This window comes from Pseudonaja textilis, chromosome 1 (assembly GCF_049901715.1).
Source record: "Pseudonaja textilis isolate UNSWEBS1 chromosome 1, rPseTex1.2, whole genome shotgun sequence".
In the NCBI taxonomy this organism is placed as follows: domain Eukaryota; kingdom Metazoa; phylum Chordata; class Lepidosauria; order Squamata; family Elapidae; genus Pseudonaja; species Pseudonaja textilis.
Genome location: NC_141990.1, coordinates 211,376,871 through 211,395,949, shown reverse-complemented (window position 1 = coordinate 211,395,949; position 19,079 = coordinate 211,376,871). Strand labels below are relative to the sequence as shown.

The following is a 19,079-nucleotide window of genomic DNA, read 5'->3' as shown; positions in this document are numbered from 1 at the left end:
TTTAGTTACCTCAAACTCTATTTTACCTTATGAAAAAGAAGTTGATGTCCATTACCTTGCTTTTGTGAGTTTTGTTGCCCACTGTGAGCAGGACAAAGGAAGAAGGTTCTCTTTCTATCTTCTGTCGTGTTTACAATTTTGAAATAAAAGACTGTATTAATAACAAGATAACATTCACAAGAGAACTAAAAGAGAGAAATAACATTTACTCAATTGTTTTAAAAAGATTGGAAGAAGGGTTAGAAGCCTAAACATGAATCAGAATTTAGTATACGTGTTATTCGGCATTTATACTTGGCAACCCCATATATATGTTGGATTTGTTTGCTGCCTTGAGTTATTTATAAAAATAATGGAGGCAGGAATGCAAGTAAGTAAATAAAGATTGCCTAATCTTTGTTTCAACATTGTTTCTACGTGCTCTGTGCTTTACTACATTTATTTCAAATATGTAGTATGAAATGGAAAGGCTGGGCCGATCTCCAGTCTATTTATGGTGCAACTGAGGTCAACTTGCCCGTTTTGACCATCTAGCTCAAGGTCAAAACAGGAAGGCAAGCAGACTGACAGCTCTACCCAATTTAACTGGGTTGAGAATTAGCCTCCACTTAACCAATGATGGCAGGAAAGTAGGTCATCTGTTCAGATGGATGCTCATAACCTGGCCTAGCTAGTTGCTGAGAATAGATTTTTCAGCCAGTGTGTTGGCTGGTCTCAGAACTGAAATCCTTGCCTGATACTGTACCAAACAGTATATCCATTGTAACTCATGTAGCCAATCTCTTGTATTCCCACTTTGCACAATTCTTGGCATTAAGTATGACTTTGGTCATTTTTGCACTTTGTACCCTTATTTTTTTTAAAAAAAAATTCTACTATTTATCAAATCCTTAATGTATTTAGTTCATTACCAACTCAGAAACCAGAGAAATTTACCTTGAGATATCTGTCTTTTCTGTATTTCTTTGTTACATGCTCACCGTTGGAATATTCCAATTGATTTTTCTACATTAGGAAAGGATTTTGAATGAAAAAGAAGTTTCAGAAAATTAAATGACATGACAGCGGAGGACTGTTTCCCCCCAGAAGGATTTTTGTAGGACTATTTTCTATCTGATCTGTTTTATGTGGGTTGATTGGCTTTGCATTGTTATGGTCCTGTTCTAGTGTCTGCTGCTTTTAATTTATTTTCACCTTTTTCAACTTAATATGTTTTCAAAATTAGTAAATCAATTGAAGGACAATCCAAGACAGGCTAATACTAATCAGGAATGAAAAGCGTACTAATGTTGCCAGAAATGAGAATCTTAGAAGACAGCTTGAAAAAACTAGCATGGATAAGCATCTAGTAGGGAAAAAGTCTTTCTACCAATGAAAGAAAGCTAAACTTCTGGATTATTGAAAATAGCAAGTGGTTGATGCCAATAACTTGGGAGATCCAAGACCGCTTGAATAAATTGTAGACCAAATAGGCAACGTGTGCCTTTCTTGAAGTTGCTGAAATACAACTAACAGCAGTCATTTTATACAGGGAGTGATAAACATCTGGGGGAATCTCTGAAAAACATATAAATCTTAGAAATCATATAATCAGTTCACTTCATAATATTTTGCAGTCTTTTTCATCTCCCTTGACTTGCTAATCAGATACCGTTAATTGTCTGCTTTGTTTTTTTAAACGTTGTTTCCAACTTCCAACAACATATAGGCATATATGTCATGCATTATATCCAATTTTGGCTAGGCAAGGCATGTCAGTTATATAGATGTGCTTTGTCACTGCAAACCACATCTTGTACAAATAGCAAGCATACTAAACTTGTAAATATTTAAGCTTGCGTTGCCAGAGAATATGTGGAAATGTTATTTATTTGGTTTACTTACAGGAAGGTTTAAAGCACTGTCCAAATACACGATAAGGATTCCAGTGGAAAGACCATTCTTACCCTAAAAACAAATAATTCCACAAAAAATTAATATATAAATGTGAACACTACAAATATTTCAAGGCCGTCCTCCATCCCCTAATAACCAGAGGATACTACAAACATTACCCAATGGTGTGATAGTACCCCAACTCCATAGAAATGCATGCAATCCTTGCCCAATCAATGCAACTGTATTTGCTATAGTGATGCTTTAAACATAGCTCTCAGAAGAAATTACACAAGAGGGCAGACACACTGGGCTATTTCTTTGTTCTGAATTCTTTCAGTTGTTTTGCAGCATATATTTCTTCTCAAGTCCCACAAAGCACTCACCTCACTAAGTTTCTCTTGATTGGTGACCAGAGAAAACCACTCGAGCTTTAAGTGGACATGCCCACTTGTTATCTTGCTCAAGGGAAACCACTTCACAAAAAGAAAGAAATCACATCAGTGCCAAAAATACGCATTAATTGCATCTTTATGTTGATCTATATTCAAGGAGAAATTGAGGAACTCATTTATCTTGATGTTTTATCTGCTTTGAGATGATACATCTTAAAGCCAGTTTCTTTTTAACTATTTGTTCCCTCAAAAAGGAAAAGCCGTGACTGCTGAAGCACAATCAGCCCTAATTTGAAAAATAGATGGAATTTAATTTACAATAAATGACAGTAGCCAAATAGATTATTTTCATGCTGCAAAAGGAAAAGATAGTCCTCCACCCTTTTTAGAAACTTTTGCTCAAGTTTGAGTCCTGCCAATGTTTTAGACACATCAGTATAACTGGCAACTATACGAAAGGGGCTTGTTTCAACGTCCCCTCCCCCGCAACACAATGTTTTCTCAGTTTGCAGCTCACCCCAAAAACCTGCAATGCTGTTTAATTTATCCTGAAAACCAAGTCAGCTGCCATTAAGAATTGGGGATCTTAAAAGGAAGAGGACAAGAAGGGGCTGAAACACATTCCTGAGGTTCTAGGAAACAAGATGGGATATAGAGAGGCTTCTCCTGATTCAATGGGACATAAGAGGGAGGAGCAATAAAGTACAATCAGGCCTATAAGATTCTGTTACAAATAATCCTTGATTTACTCCCATAATTGAGGCTGGAATTATGGTTGTAAGCTGTGCCGGTCATTAAGCAGATCAAGAGATGACTCTGCCCAATTTTATGTCCTTTTCTGTGGTAGTGTTTAGTAAATATGGCAGGTTGTAAAGCAGACACTTTAGTTGTAAAGCAAACGCTGCAGTTGTAAAGCACCATGGTCATTAAGCAAACTTATTGTCTATAATGTTCATTTTTGCTGGAAGCCAGAACTTCAAATAGTTGCTAAGTAGCCATTGTAAGTCAAGTACTACCTGTATTGTATGTATCCTGTCTCAATAAAGAATAGTTGTAGAATTCCTATGGAGTCTGTGATCTGATCTGGTCCCACTCCAAAGAGCTGACAGGTGCAACCTATCTGGGCCCTTTCCATGTTCTACTCAAAAGCAAATTGCTTCTCCGTTTAAATACTCTCAAAATGTTAAGTGTCCAGTTGATCCATTTAGTCTCTCAAGAAGCAAAATAAGATCAGTAATCATTGTACTACATGTGTACTCATTTACTTGATGGTGCAATGATTCTCGCACCGTTTTATCTGTATACTTGTACACATATATGTGGTACTTGTGGTGCCACAAACTTCAGTATAATGCAATTTCCCTTGAAAACCAATGCTGCCACAAAACTAATAATCTGTGGAGATATTATAAGACTCTGCAAAAAAAAATCTCTCCTATTTCACAGCCTATACAAACATTTTTAATTTCCCATAACAGCAATGAGAACTCACATGCCTCGGAAAAAAAACAACAGTCCTACTTAACGTTAACATTTAGTAAAACCCTATGTTTTTATAGCTGATAAGCCACTCATAAAATATGGCACACCTTTTAAAAACTACTGTGACACATGTTAAGCCAAAACCAAACTTACCTCGTCAACAATTTTATCTTTCATCACATCTACAAGGTTTATAACCAAGCTGTGAAAAAATAAAAGAAATCACACAAAGGAAATCCCTTGGGATAGCTGTATTTGTTTTCATAATGAATAGCTATCATATGCTGCTATGGAGACTTATAGCGCCTTATACTGAACTGTGATTTTTTTTTTTTAATTATAGTGCATCCTGGAGTTTCATGAAATACTCTGGCTTCCAATCTGTGAACAAATTTCAAAAGAATCTTGTAGATTCTAATAACTTAATTTACTAATAAAACAATCTGGGGTGACAAACACCCAGAACCAACTGATATTTTAGTGACTTTTTTCTAGAGCAGAATGTTACATGAAAAAGTACTGTTTAGGCTCAACTTCAATATGCAATATGTACATTAAAAAATAAAATGTATAATTCTTCTTGCGATTGTACAACACACATTGGAGGAATAGATCTTTTTTATATCAAAAGTTGTGCTTTTTCGTAACGGTCAGTAAATCAAAAGATGAGCTGGAACTAATTCATCCCCAACATTATACTTCTTTATGATGACTTTTTTTGAAGCAGGATCATTCAGACATGCAGTACACTACCTCAGGGGTGGGATTCTACCAGTTCGCACCTATTCGCTCGAACCGGTTGTTAACATTCTAAGCAGTTTGGAGAACTGGTTGTTAGAAGAAATTACTGGCCTAATCCTGTAAGGAAGGCAGGAAGGAAACGTTCTGGTGTTGCTTACAGAAACTGCCTCTCCGTTAACCCTTATTATATTCTTGGCAGGACTAGAATTTCTGTCTCAGGAACTTCTCTGGAGTTTTTTCCCCCTCCTTTGCTGGTACTTTGCTTGTGTGGAGTGACCATTCAAAGTTACAATGGCACTGAAAAAAGTGACTTATGACCGTTTTTCACACTTACAACTGTTGCAGCATCCCACAGTCATGAGAGGCCAGACGAGGAGATGCATGCCTCAGTGTGAGTGATATTGAGATGGCCACACCCTGCCAATAACATGACCACCAAGCCATGTCCACCACCTAAGCCACGCCCACAGAACCAGTTGTTAAAATTTTTGAATCCCACCCCTGCTCTACCTGCATTCAGTTATACAAAAATCAGAAATGTTCTCTGCTTCTGAATGCACAGAAATGACCATACCAGTTTCATTGGGTCTAAGTTGCCATATGGTAGAAAAAGACACAGTATAATATTGCACACATAAAAAAGGAAATCTGTATTCCTGACCTGCCCAAAAAATCATCTTTATCTGGATCTTCATCATAAAGATCAACTTCTAGATCTTGGCCAGGTACCTCATGAACAACAAACTGAAATGAATGAAAGAAAAATTAAGTAATAAAAGAGAGCAGCTAGGAGTTATTTTTTGAAAAATGCCACTACGTAAGGTAAAAAGTGTTTCAGTTCTTCTGGGTAGGACATTAAATTAAAAGTCTTACACCTAAAATGGTGGAAGAATCAAATTTATCTTCATGTTCTTTATAATCAATTAAATTGAGGTGAGGTGTAATAAGGAGCAATGTTTTTTTCCGAAACAGAATTCAATTCATTATAAGAAAAAATATTAAAGGAACCACTAATGCATAAACAGACTTCTTGGTGAAACAACAGCAACAAAGAACTCTTTCAAATATTCTTTAATTTATTATACTGGTTTAACTGAAACGCTTTTTTCAAGAGAGCTTCATGAAAAAGCCTTTCAAATAGCCTTTCTCTCACTCTCTTTAAAATACAACAGGACAAAGTGGACAATATTTAGAATGTTTTTTTTCCTTTTGTAAATTAGTTTTCCATTATTCCGGTAAACTGTTTGGTCCTGTAAAATAGTTTGCAATTAATCCATGTGTGTTGCTGGCAACGAGACATATATTTTAATGACTTTTAGATGCTTAGGGCTACAACGCCCTTAGACATGAAACAAAATGGCTGACATTCAGGGATTCTGGGAGCTGCAGTCAGAATAACTAAAAAAAAAAATTGGTTGCCTATTCCTGTTGAAATACTGTTTCCTCAATCACTTGATTAGATTTCTTAGTCAAACTATTTACAGAAACAAAAAGTCTTCTTTTAGAACACATTTAGTTTCAAAGGTACATTAAGATAGTTTGTACTCCTATATTCACTTACCAGGGGAAAAAAAAAACCCCTTCCCCTACATTCTGCGGGGCTTAATTTGGAGAATGCATATATAGAATTGTTGCTAATATATGCAAAACTCCAGACACAACCACCCAGCTGTTTCAGCATTAGGACCTGATCTAGTGTAATGTGACTCAACTTCCACAATAATTCGGTTTTTTATTTCTCCTTTTCTCCCTTGCACTCTCTGAGATATGTACCATCTCAAACCTGCTACATAAGATTTAGGAAGTGGGATATATTGCAAATAATCCCCAAAACTTTGTTTCTAAATAGGCAAAGAGAAGTATCACCTCAAACATTTCATTCCAGATTGGATTCAGGTCTCTTTGTATTGTTTTGCTCCGGAGTTGTACCAGGCCGACACGAAGGAGAGCATAAGGGTCTGATTTGCCCCTAATTGCTCCAAGGAAGTTGTCTTTTTGGACAAGATTTTCGGCTTCCAAAAGATGCACTCTTAGGACTCCCTTTAAAAAAAATACAATTGTTAAATATTACATGGAATCTTTATCCCAGAGGATCTCTCTGGTATATACTATTATCAACATAACATTAAGGAAAACGGGGGATGTCTCTAACCACAACCCACAGAAGCTTAAATTAAATGAGTTAAATTCAACTTAAATGAGATTTGCCAGTAGAACATTTAAATCTATTAGAAGAATCTATGTTGTTATTTTGCATTTAGCTTTTATTATGAGCCTTTCATCAATCTCTGATCTTTCTTTGTGCCTCTTATTATGATGGATAAAGAGAGAAGCCAATTAGTTTGCTTTTGATGATTCTCTGGTGAAATGGATTGGGGGGAATGGGATGGGACACACACACAAGCCCCCTTTTTACAATCTTTTGTAAATTTAAATCATCTATCAAAATAAATCTGCACTAGCTATAACTCTACTATGTATTTATAGAGCTTCATTTATTCTGAACTGATTTCCACCAGGCCATTGTCTGCTCAAAAATTCTCCTCAAATCAGGATGGGTTTTTTTTAATCAAAAGGAAGTTTTTTCAAACTTTTTAAGGTTTTGTGATATTCTGGATAGAGATTGAAAAGAGATGAATAGGCAAACACCAACTATTAGATAAGGCAAATAGATAAAACTTTGCTTTACAATTTTCTCCCCACTGTGGTGATTCAAATACAAGCATAGGGCATGTTTGCATGTTTGCAATCTCCCTGTCAAATGTCACTACACTGCAGGTGTGTAGAATGAACAAGTTAGAGAAAGCCTCATCCTTTAGAAGATTTTTTGTATATTTTGACCCAGGTGCCTCACTAACAAGTCTTCAAAGCGCAACTCTGACCCCAGACTTACACGTGGAATAGGAAACCGCAACTGAGCCACATTCATGTTCTTTTTCAATGGGACTGTGAGTCTATTTGGCAACACCAATCGGGCAGCAATGAGATCTTGAATTAGCGAGTCTGACAATAAACTGAAATAATAAGAGAGACATTGAATTCAAAACAAACCGCAAGAGTCATATGTGTGTCACGCTGCTCTATTGAGTTTGTGATTCTTGTATTATTTGTGGACTCCATCTTAGTGGACTGCCAAAGTCTGTCACCTGTCAAGAGATTTGGAATGCAGGGCAGTGGGGAGTAGAAGGGGTACATGCTCAAGTTTATTTTCAGTCTGAGAGTTTAGGATGCTTTGTTACAAACAGGTAAGTCATTTAAGACAAAATATATTGACTGCTGAAAAAAACATAGAAAACCAGATTATTTACTGATGTGCAGATAAACCTGAGCTAGTTATGCCTCTTATATTACCCCTTCAAGTTACACTTGACTCTAGCAAGTGCCTGAACAAGTTCCTGCTGTTTTCTTGGCAAGATTTTCAGAAGTAACTTGTACTTGTCTTGTTCCTAGAAGACAGAGGACCAATCAGCCAGCTGGCTTTGTGCTAAAGGTGGGACTAGAACTCAATGTTCTGGATTCTAAGCTGGTGCTTTAACCACTATACAAGTGTTTCTCAACCTTGGCAACTTGAAGAGGTGTGGATTTCAAATCCCAGATGTTATATTGCCAGCTGACTTTCTGCATACCAGATCTATATCCACTCTCATCTCATGTTAAGTTCTTTTATTTCAACAGCTTTTATTTTCCTTATCCGTAAGTGTAAAACCAAACTCCTAACCCCACCAAATCCACAGGTAATTATTTTTGGGAAGCAAAAACTCTTCTTGTGGGGTAAGAACAATATTTGCCCTTCATTTAAATAACCAAACCAAAATCAATACAAAGAAACATAAACACTCAAAGACATCTTTATTAGCAGGCAGCCCAAAAACAAACATTGAGATTTTCAAAACCTCAACAGAATCAAATAGTGAATTTTCCTATGGCGTGACCATTTCCTTTAGTTACTATTGACATTACTTTTGTGGTGACACAAGGTGTGGTAAATTAGCAAAGCAAGCCAAACTCCCATTAGAAACCAAGTAGTTCAAATGGTTCTGACGTTTCTAACTAGAATTACAAAGAAATTAAGAATCTATAAGAATTTTACCAGCAGGCTTGTGGTGTGGTCAGTTTTTATGCCTCTACTTGTTGGAATGTCTGTGAAGGACATAGGTTCTGTTTGATTGACCCTGTGCTTACCCACAATAAGCCATTCCTATCATATGAATCAGGGGTGGGATTCTACCGGTTCGCACCTATTCACTAGAACCGGTTGTTAACATTCTAAGCAGTTTGGAGAACTGGTTGTTAGAAGAAATTACTGGCCTAATCCTGTAAGGAAGGCAGGAAGGAAACATTCTGGTGTTGCTTACAGAAACTGCCTCTCCATTAACCCTTATTACATTCTTGGCAGGACTAGACTTCCTGTCTCAGGAACTTCTCTGGAGTTTTTTTCCGCTCCTTTGCTGGTACTTTGCTTGTGTGGAGTGACCATTCAAAGTTACAATGGCACTGAAAAAAGTGACTTATAACCATTTTTCACACTTACGACTATTGCAGCATCTCCACAGTCATGAGAGGCCAGGTGAGGAGATGTGAGTGATGTTGAGTTGGCCATGCCCAGCCAGTCACATTACCACCAACTAAGCCACACCCACAGAACCGGTTGTTAAAAAAATTGATATAACTGTCATATAACACCTCTTTTGTTTAATCTCCAATTTGAGATTTTATTTATTTGATATTATTGTTTATAAATAATTCAAGGTTGTAAACGTTCTTAATACACCTTTCTCCCCCTGACAACAACAATCCTATGAGGTGGGTTGGGCCGAGAATGACTATCCAAAGTTATCCAGCTGTTTTTTCATATCTAAGGCAGGACTAGAACTCACAATCTCCCTGTAACTAGGACGGCAAATAAACCACTAGATGAAATTGGGTCTTTAACATTTAGATCATTCCCAGCTCATTTGGAAGGAAGCACTTACCTAATGCCTGGAGCATCCAACAGGTTTGTTAGCCCCGCCCAATTGATTTCCAGGTGCTGTAATAAGAATTAAAGCAACAGCAAAAGTGCAAGGTTAATAACTGAACATAGAGCTGATTTAAACTAGTTTACATCAAATTAGATGCATGGTCCATTGAGATCCTATTGGAGATACCAGAAAAAGAACCTGCAATCTTTTCTTGATGCATATAGTATACTATTGAAAAAGTCAAGAATATTGAGTACAATAAAATAATCATAATTATAACAATAAAATGATTCAAACAGTTGACAACTTCATTCACCTGATATACTTATGGTATTTTAATTCAGCATGAGTATTGTGTGGCCATTCTGAAAGAGTTCAGACTGTCAACCAAACAAGCCTTGAGGAATTATGAGGTCATTTCTATTACCCATCCATTATAAAAGGCATTTTGGCTACTGCTACAAGTTCCATGAGGAAGAAAACTAACCACCTAGCAAGGCAGCCTCAGGGCAGGAAGGTACGTGAATGATTTGTGTTCAAAGGAGATAAATAAGCATCATCAAGGCCTTGATTCATTTCCTTCACTGGAGCCTGTCACACTGACTGGATTTTTCTCATGCCATTGCAATGAAGGGGTGAGACAATCGGCATATGTCAACGTTCTAAACTTAACACATGTTTGTCAGATGTATATACTTGGCCAGAACTCACATAGCTAGTTTCAGGAATAACAGTGCACTCTGAGTGCTGAATTATCATAGCAATGCAGGGACCTTCTCTCCTGCTTCCTCTATGCAGTTGGAGATGACTACCAAGAGTTCAGAGACTTCTTCCATGAATGAATCCTCCTGTACAATAAAACATCTCTTTCAATGCTTCAGCCTTCTGAATTTTAACTCTGATTTTTGTTTTTCCTTGTAATTTGTTTTTCCTTTAATTTGTTTTTAACTCTGTTTTCGAAGTGCGTTTGATTCATGTGTTTATATGGTTTTATTATAGTGCTGAAACCACCCAAAGTCACTTAAATAAATTGGGTGGTGTAGAAATTGAATCAATAAATACAAATAAATAAACAAATGCAGCACATAGATAAAAATGGTGTCCGAACATGCAAGGCTGTGAAATTTTAGTGCAACGGGGCAGAGAGGAGTCTGAAGATTCTTAAGCCAAAGGAACCTTTTGAACTAATACTATTTTTTTCCCTAGGATTTAAAATAATCGAAAAGTTAGAGTGGCACTATATGAAAGCTGTGATCTTATGCATATTTGTGTGATAATAAAGTGTTTCGGGTGATGCTTTCCTCTTATCATCCTGTGCTTATGTACATAGGCTGTATGTTAATCAAAATAGACTACTGATAGATTTGCAGATTAGTTGGCTTTTGTGACCTCACCTAATACTGTTCAAGTACCTAAGACCAATTTTCTTTCCATACCACAGTATTAATTTACAATGGTATAGCAATTTACTGTGACAGTGTACTGATCATTTGGGTGGGAGGGAAGGAAAGAGGGAGGGAGGGAGGAGAAAAGAAAGAAGGGACAAAAATTAAAAATTTTTTGCTACTGAACTTTGTTTAAGGTCCTTCAACCTTGAAGACATAGTCCAGGGACTTGGGGAAGGCACTAACCATTAAGAGTAGAAGTTGTGTAAGATGGAATGAAATACACTCATTAGATAAATTGGTCTACACTATTTTCACCAACATAGAGAAAAACAAAATCTCCTTTAATAAAAGTAAGAAAACTGGGGTAGAAGTTGCTTTCTCAATAGGTTAGGGATGGACTGAGGCAGCGGTAATGCAATGCAGCTCACCTGAAATGACTTATTTTCATCCTGAGGCAACCTGGCAGCACACATGTCCTTTTGGAAATGGTTTCAGATCTGTGAAACTCATGCTGAAGAAACATGTGGTTGGTTTAATGTTCATTTATTTAGATGGGTCTCGAAAGCCCATTTGGTGCTTGAAAATTATCCTGAATATAAATCTTTACTACTACTATTAAAAGTTGGGTTAATTACTTTTAACTAGTTTCATTTTACGGTTGCATAATAAGGGTTGCGTAATATTCTAAATTGTGCCAATTTTATTCCTTAAAGTTTTCGTGGTTTTATTTCTATCGATGAGCTATCATGGAGGGTACTTTCTTGAAAAGCTACAGTGAAATATTTGGAGTTAAATTCACTGAACTTATTGAATACTATTATATTTGAATAGTAAAATGCTGGCATATTTTAAACCCATCTTCCTGTTTGGTTTGGTATTCTTTGTTTAAAATGATGTCTGGGAAGAAGAAATAATCTTCCACATTTTAGAAGCACATTCTCAATTTTATTATAAAACACACTGACCAATGTGTACATCAGCAATCTTAATGTGGAAGGACACTATTTCTAAATTGGCAAAACATGAAGAGTGCTAAGTTGTTAATTTGACTTACAAATTAGAGGTCTTTTCATAAAATTTGTTAGTTGGAAAATGTGCTACCAGACTCCTGGTTAGTCTGCCACCACAGACTAACACAGCTGTCCTCCTATTTCTATAATGGTTTATCTGTATTAGAATTGACTTACAGGTTTCTGAAGAAAAAACATGGTTACAGCTCCAAAAAAGGGTATATCTGTCAGAAGGGGCTCCAGAATTATTCGTAATGTTCCGTACAACTGCAAAAATTAAAAAATATTAAAAAATGAAGGAAATAATATTGTTTTTTTCCCAGGAAGGAAAATAAAGGAAATATCTAAAAATGCTTCATAAAGTTGTTCTGTACTTACCTGTAGCCCTTTCACTCCTACTTTAAGCTTGGAGATTTCCATGTGAATTTCACAATCCCCTATATAACTGAAAAAATATTACAATTAGCAGGATATTAATTAAAAAAAATAAAGAACAAATTAAAAGACAAAACGTTCAGTCTTTTCTTATCATTTTAAAGGAATTTCTTATATTGTAATAGTATCAGATGAAGACAAAACTCTGATTAAAAAGATATTGTTTCTTCAACAATACGGCCTCCCCCAATAGGAAGGCCCAGCATGATTTCTAGGCATGAGGTGAAATTAAGCCCCGCCCCCCAAATTTAGGCCTATTTAACCATGCGTTTCCCTGCCGTTTCTCACATCATTCGTTAGAACTACATGAAGTGAAGAGAAATGGGGGGGAAGGGCGGAGGTGGGGGGGGAAAAAACTTGCCTTTAGGAGTGCCCTGCAGGTAGCCTAGGCTAGAATACCCCGATAGCCAATAGAAGCTCCCTGAAGGCAGAGTCCCCAGCCGCTTCAGGGCGTGGCGTGGCGTGGCTGCCCATGTCCCCTCCCCTTTAGGCAGTCTCTTTCGGGCGATGAAAGTTCCCCAAGTGCAGTCACCAGCCACTTTGATCGGCCGGTAGAAGCGGCCTCGGGGCGAGCGCACACACACATTCCCTCACCACGAGGCCACTTCTATCGGCAGATTGAAGTGGCTGGTGACTGCACTTGGGGAGCTTCCATCGCCCGAAAGAGACTGCCTAAAGGGGAGGGGACATCGCCCAAAAGAGACTGCCTAAAGGCGCAGTCCACCCTGAAGTGGCTGGGGACTCTGCCTTTGGGAAGCTTTTGTCAGCCGATAGAAGCGGCCTCACGGTGAGGGGAGTGTATGTGTAAGCTCGACCCGAGGCCGCTTCTACCGGCCAATCAAAGTGGCTGGTGACTGCACTTGGGGAGCTTCCATCATCCAAAAGAGACTGCCTAAAGGCAAGGGGACACGGGCAGCCACGCCACGCCCCGAAGCAGCTGGGGACTCTGCCTTCAGGGAGCTTTCATCAGCCGATAGAAGTGGCCTCGCGGTGAGGTACGTGCGTATGGGCTGCTCTAGGTTGGGGTGGAAATTAAGTCACCCCTGAAAAAATGGCCTAGCCGTTTTTCGGGGGTCACAAAAAAAAAAAAAAGGCCCGGCCTTATTTTGTGAGAAACACGGTATTTTTCTACTACATATAAATACCATAATGTTTATTCAGGTTAAAGTATTTACATTGGAATAAGATTAACATTGCTTAATAATATGAAATAATATGAAATTCTGCAAATTATAACTCCTATTCCTGCTCCTTAGCCTCTCAATAAATTTTGCAGAGAATTTGTAACAGGAATAGCAGTTCACACCTAAAATACTTAAGAAAGGTCACTCACTGGTTAACCAAAGTTTCAAATCTTTAAACTGTTTGTAACATTAAGAATGAATGCACATAAGTTTATATTGATTACTTCAACTGATTGCAGTTAAACAGTAAGTGTTGATCAATACGATTCTTGCTGCTTGAAGGCAACACAACTAATTTGTTTGGATAGCAAGGTAGGTGGCATAATCAATCAATCAATCACCAGTATGTTGTTTCTTACCAATTCCATGTTACAAAAACCCCAATTGTAATGAGCTTTCATACACAACAGTTCTTCCCTTGTGGAGATAACAAGATAACTATCAAGTGTGAACTTTTAAATTTGTGTAATAGGAACATTTGGGAATCCAAAAACACAAATTGTAATAAATATAACACTACCTTACAGCCAAGCCCAAAAATCTCCTTTAGATTTTAATTTTTCCAATGGAATGGAATGTCCAATTGAATGATTCCAAATAGTTTGGCCAAAAATGTAGCTCAAATAAGCAGCTTCCTACCTCCAGTTCTTTGCCTGTTCCCTTCAAAAGTTTTGATCTAAGTACTGAGCTATTTCTGGTCACATCAGTTTTACTTTCAATCTTTGCTAGTAACGCACTGTCATGTCAAAATGAAATATGGAAAGCATTTGCAAAATAGAAGCTAAGTCAAATTTAGTTGACCTAATGTCACAAAATCTTGGAACTGTTTAAAATAAATATGCATTTCCTGTGTAATCCCTTCTGCTGTCTAAAGGTTTGATAGATGTCACATTTCTGCTTTCAAACTGTTTTTGCATTAACCATGCTTATTCTACTCCTGTAGCCTTCTAGTGTGTAAAAAGCTCTACTTAAGTCCGTATTGTTATCACTCTTAAGGAGAGACCATATGGTGGGACCCAGAAGAAGGTCAAAAGCTTTCTCCATGGTGGCTCATTCATGAGGAGATTAGATTGGCCCTCACTTTGACATTCTTTCACAAGGCCCTGAAGTCCCGGGAAACCCAGAGTAGGATGGAACCCATCAAGTGTTACCACAGGTTATAGTTTTTCTTTGTTTTGTATATCGGGTTTTTATTTTTGTAAGCCAGCCAGAGTCACTGAGAGTGAGTGGGTGGCCACACAAATTGTCTTAAATAATTAAATAAACCTTTCCTTGGCCTTTGATTGGGTGGCTAAAAGAAGCCAGTAGCCAAAGAATGAGTAAGGTGGGGGAAAGGGATGTTTAATTAAGTTTAATGTTTTTATTAACAGTTAACACTTAATCCAAGAAAGGAGATTTCAAGAATTCTGAGTAACGGCAACTATAAGAAAGTAGGCAAATATACAGGAATTCTAGATGAGGGGTCGCCAACCTTTTAGACTTCAGGGGCCACCAAACTCATAATTTTAAATCCCGTGGACCAGAGACCCTGGGAAAATTCCCCCAAATATCTGCAGGAAAATTCCCAACCCCGTTTTCCTACCAATCTATCATTCTTTATTTGGGATCACAGGATACCATCTCCAGCTCCGTTCTCAGGGGGAGAGAGAGAGAGAGAGAGAGAGAGAGACCTTCGGCTTCATGCAAGGAAAGCAGCAGAAGCAGCAGAAGTCTTTCTTTCTCTCCCCCAAACTCCACCAGAAATGAGTCTTTGTGAGATTTGTTGCACCGGCGCACCTCTTGGAGCAGGATGCTTTGCAGGGTTCCAAAGACTCATTTTTGGCGGAGTTTGGGGGAGAGAAAGAAAGACTCTTGCTGCTTTTCTTGCATGCAACCAAAAGCAGAAGAAGAAAGAAGCAGAAAGAAGCAGCCCGGTGGCCAGGCCAGGCGCATGGAGCAAGTTCCCCCCTGTCCTTCCCCCCTCTCCTCACTACTTTGTGTTGTTCGCAGTGCAAGCAACACAAGCCTTGTGTTCCTGCAGGCCATATGGGCAGCGCAGCCTTGTGTTACCACACAGCCTGGATTAGTTGCTTTGGGGGTGACATTTCTCTGTGGACCACCAAAATTTTCTCATGGACCACCAGTGGTCCCCGGCCCACTGGTTGGTGACCACTGTTCTAGATAGTACTCTACTTTCAACTGAGACATCTAATTTAAATCTTGGCAGCAAAACTTCCCACTTTTTCAATTCTTTTCCAAAGATGAGATATCTGTTATTTGTATGCGAAATAATTTTAATTGTTAAAATTAAAATTATTAGTATTACTCTATGTATTTAAAATTTTTCTCTTTCCCATTAAAAAAAAACCACAATCTGGTGGCAACTTTGGTCAAGCCTACAAAAACCACACCCAAAAGCTTGGAGAAGTGCATCCCAGTACAAAAGAAAAGATTTTCCCCTGTACTACCTCTTCTAGGAAAGGTTCTACAAAACAAATATGCATCCTATTTCATAAGACTGCATGAAAAGGAAATTCCGCTGTGCTGAATGCCATTAAAGTTAGTTCTCCATCTTCAAGCAGTGAGAATTAGATCACATTACCGATGCAAAGAACAAGGACATATGGCATGTGGCCATATAATAACTTGTGGATCACCAAATGTAATGTGACTCAATGAGTTAACACCACAAATATTTAGGCACTTTTCACAAATATTTGAACAAGGCAATATTTAGAGATTATGCAAACCAAATAGAAAGCCAGTTATAGGTGACAACACACTCAAGTATATAGTGTAGGTAGCTATAAATATTGCACTTGCCGGTCTAATAATCTAAACTATTTAAGATAAGCAAGTATTGCAATGCGATAAAGTACCATAAATAATGAAAAAACAACAACCTATAATGCTGCTCTAAGAGGATGCTGATGTTTGTCATGTCGCCCCCATATTTTCATATTAGCAACATGCACTTCATCTCCCTGACAGGAGATAGGAAGGAACTAAAACAGCAATGAGTCAAGGAAGCAATGTGGACGGTGCATAAGAAGGTGGCTTGAAGATTTGAATAGCTCCACCTTTTTTCTCAGAAGCGGAGGAAGAACTCAGCACATACTCCCAATCAACGTGTCCTCCGGGATACCTAACTAGATGAGCTGGTTTTGAATCCTTCCCCCTCGACTAGGCATCTCTCTGTGAATCATGCAGGATTGTGGATTCCTGTCAAACAAGACAGGTCTATTTACAATGGAAAACTACCTCCTCACTCAAACTCTTAAGTGGGAAAACACCCATATGACCTTTTCATAAAAGGAGCCAGAAGAGAAATACTGTAGCTATCCAGTGCTAACCCAGCTTTCTCCTACAGCTAAATATATTACTCTCCTGAAGTATTTTAACAATGCATGTTATAAAGAGGAGGTTCAAAAGTATTCAGGCAATACTTAGCTAAACATGGCTTTATTGAGTTCAATGCTTTTATATACTCAAGGCACCCAAAGACATAAACATACAATATCAGAGATTCTTACATTCCGAAATGTTAAAGGGAAATGGGATTGTCCGCTACTATATTACTATTTACTAATAATTACGTGCCCAATCATTATTCTATTTCTAGACAGAACCCAATAAACTTTTCACATCAGAAGTACCAATTTTTGCTATGTTCATAGTGAATACCATACCTAAGATATTTTTCAATGATTCTGTTTTTGTTTCAAGATATTCATGACATCTTGGTTTAATCAGATGCATATTCTCTGCTAAATATAGACTATGTTGAACAAACTGCAGGCATCCAATCAGGGTTTTTTTCCTATAAATATAGCCTGCGATCATTATCCTTCCTGGATGGTCTCAACCTAAGTTTCTCCATTTGAAGCAAATATTCATCTTTATTCATTTGTTTGCATGGTGGACATTTAGAGAAACACCAGTCTAAACTCATGTCATGATAAATGTACCTTTGCAGGTTCATATACTCTGCATGAGGTCATGCATTAGTTGCCTCTATTACATTTTTATAGCATCATTTTAGGAAAAGCAAAGCGATGACTGTTAGCAACCAGGTGCACAGAAAAATTCACTATTCACTGCTTATTAGTGAAGCCAATTGTGCCCTTTCCCAATGATAAACCATAGGAAACAATGCAGTTATATGCTACCATATTTGCAAGTCCAGGATTACTTGTCTTCGATCAACTTCTTTGGTATAGGTTTTCACTCCTTTAATTTTAGGGCACTGAAAGCAAAGCATGCAGCAGTATTATTGATACAGCAATGAGAAATATATCAATAAGAAAGCCTCATTTATCTTAGCACAAATATAACAACCATACGTCAAGCTTGAGCTATCATAATTTTAAAAAATCTGCAGAAAGAAACAAAATAACGGGCAGGAGAGAAAGATTACAGAATATTTTCTAATCTGCTACCCTTCAGAAGTATTGCAACTAAACCTGATATCATTTTCAGTCACCAGGGAGTTGAAGGATTGTTCCCCAATACTTCTGGGAGGCATCATTTGGGGGAAGGCTATACTGCAGCCATTAAGTTTGCATTTTAAAATTCGGCCAGCTAAAAATGTTAGCTGTTGAATCAAAAGGAAGGGAGGCATCCAAAATTTAAAAGCTTGCTAAGCAAACAGAAAATCAGATTCCAATTTAAGACTACTGAACAAAATTAAGACATTAATTGAATTGATAATGCAAAGCATTTTCTTTCAAAAGTATTGTGTGCATTTTTAAAATTCCCAACAAAGCAAAGGATCTTTGGTTTTTTATATTAATAAAATCAGGTACTAAGTGAATAATGATTGGAAAGAGCTTTTTTTTTTACCACTGATAACCACTATAAATACAGACAATTTGACAATAATTACATATTCAGAACAGGGTGGGAGAAAACATCATAAGAATAGTTCAGAGGACTGCCTTCTATTAGGAGTTAGATTTTTAAGTTGGTGCATCTTTTTGCTATCTTTTTATACTAGCATCTTGTGGACCATCAAGTACAATCTGAAAGATTCTCAGAACAAATACTTACTTTGAATAAAACGGACAAAAATTCACAATCCTTTTGCACAAACATCTACTCTTTGTTACCCTACCTACACTTTCAGTTGAGTAACTATCTTTCAGTTGAGTAACTTAAGGAATGGGTTTGAACAAGATCATTTTATTATAGCTATTATTAATAAAGTGAATGTCAGAAATCATTGTATCGCATATAATCAGAAATTAATAAATAGATCCAGATCTATTTTAAGCCTACATGCACACAGAAAATACACTCATGAAAAACTCGTCTGGATGTGGCAGTCATTTTCAAACATCACCTTACCTTATCTCCAAGGTGGATTTTAGTAAATGTACATGTTTTCAGATGTACATTCTTTCCTCTGATTTTGGGTTCAAGGATTTCCTTAAATGTCTTTTCCATAATTGCTCCAAAATAGGGCCAGAATTGTTCAACAATCTAGTTATAAAAGAATAAAAGGCTAAAATCACCACTTGTATATTACCGTTGTTTACCACTTTTATTTTGAAGATAGAATGCCAACTTTGTAAGTATCTTTATGTTTCTAAAGTGATAGAACATACACTCTTTAGATGAAAACGAGCAG

At 37.4% G+C, this 19,079-nt stretch overlaps 1 protein-coding gene across 2 annotated transcripts in view; it reads right to left on the bottom strand.

The window, feature by feature from the left end:
• Window positions 1-19,079, bottom strand: part of ESYT3 (extended synaptotagmin 3) — a 45,567-nt gene that overhangs the window by 13,150 nt on the left and 13,338 nt on the right. For both annotated transcript variants that reach the window (XR_015740809.1, XM_087920368.1), the window contains exons 3-15: window positions 18,797-18,931; window positions 17,620-17,696; window positions 12,231-12,297; window positions 12,030-12,119; window positions 9,467-9,522; window positions 7,387-7,507; window positions 6,360-6,533; window positions 5,155-5,237; window positions 3,906-3,954; window positions 2,262-2,351; window positions 1,885-1,947; window positions 937-1,005; window positions 56-121 (exon numbers count right to left, since the gene is read on the bottom strand). Coding sequence is in view for 1 of the 2 variants with exons in the window: in XM_087920368.1 (XP_087776494.1) it covers window positions 56-121; window positions 937-1,005; window positions 1,885-1,947; window positions 2,262-2,351; window positions 3,906-3,954; window positions 5,155-5,237; window positions 6,360-6,533; window positions 7,387-7,507; window positions 9,467-9,522; window positions 12,030-12,119; window positions 12,231-12,297; window positions 17,620-17,696; window positions 18,797-18,931 (1,140 nt within the window). In the remaining variant the exon portion in view is untranslated. The remainder of the gene's footprint in view (window positions 1-55; window positions 122-936; window positions 1,006-1,884; window positions 1,948-2,261; window positions 2,352-3,905; window positions 3,955-5,154; window positions 5,238-6,359; window positions 6,534-7,386; window positions 7,508-9,466; window positions 9,523-12,029; window positions 12,120-12,230; window positions 12,298-17,619; window positions 17,697-18,796; window positions 18,932-19,079) is intronic.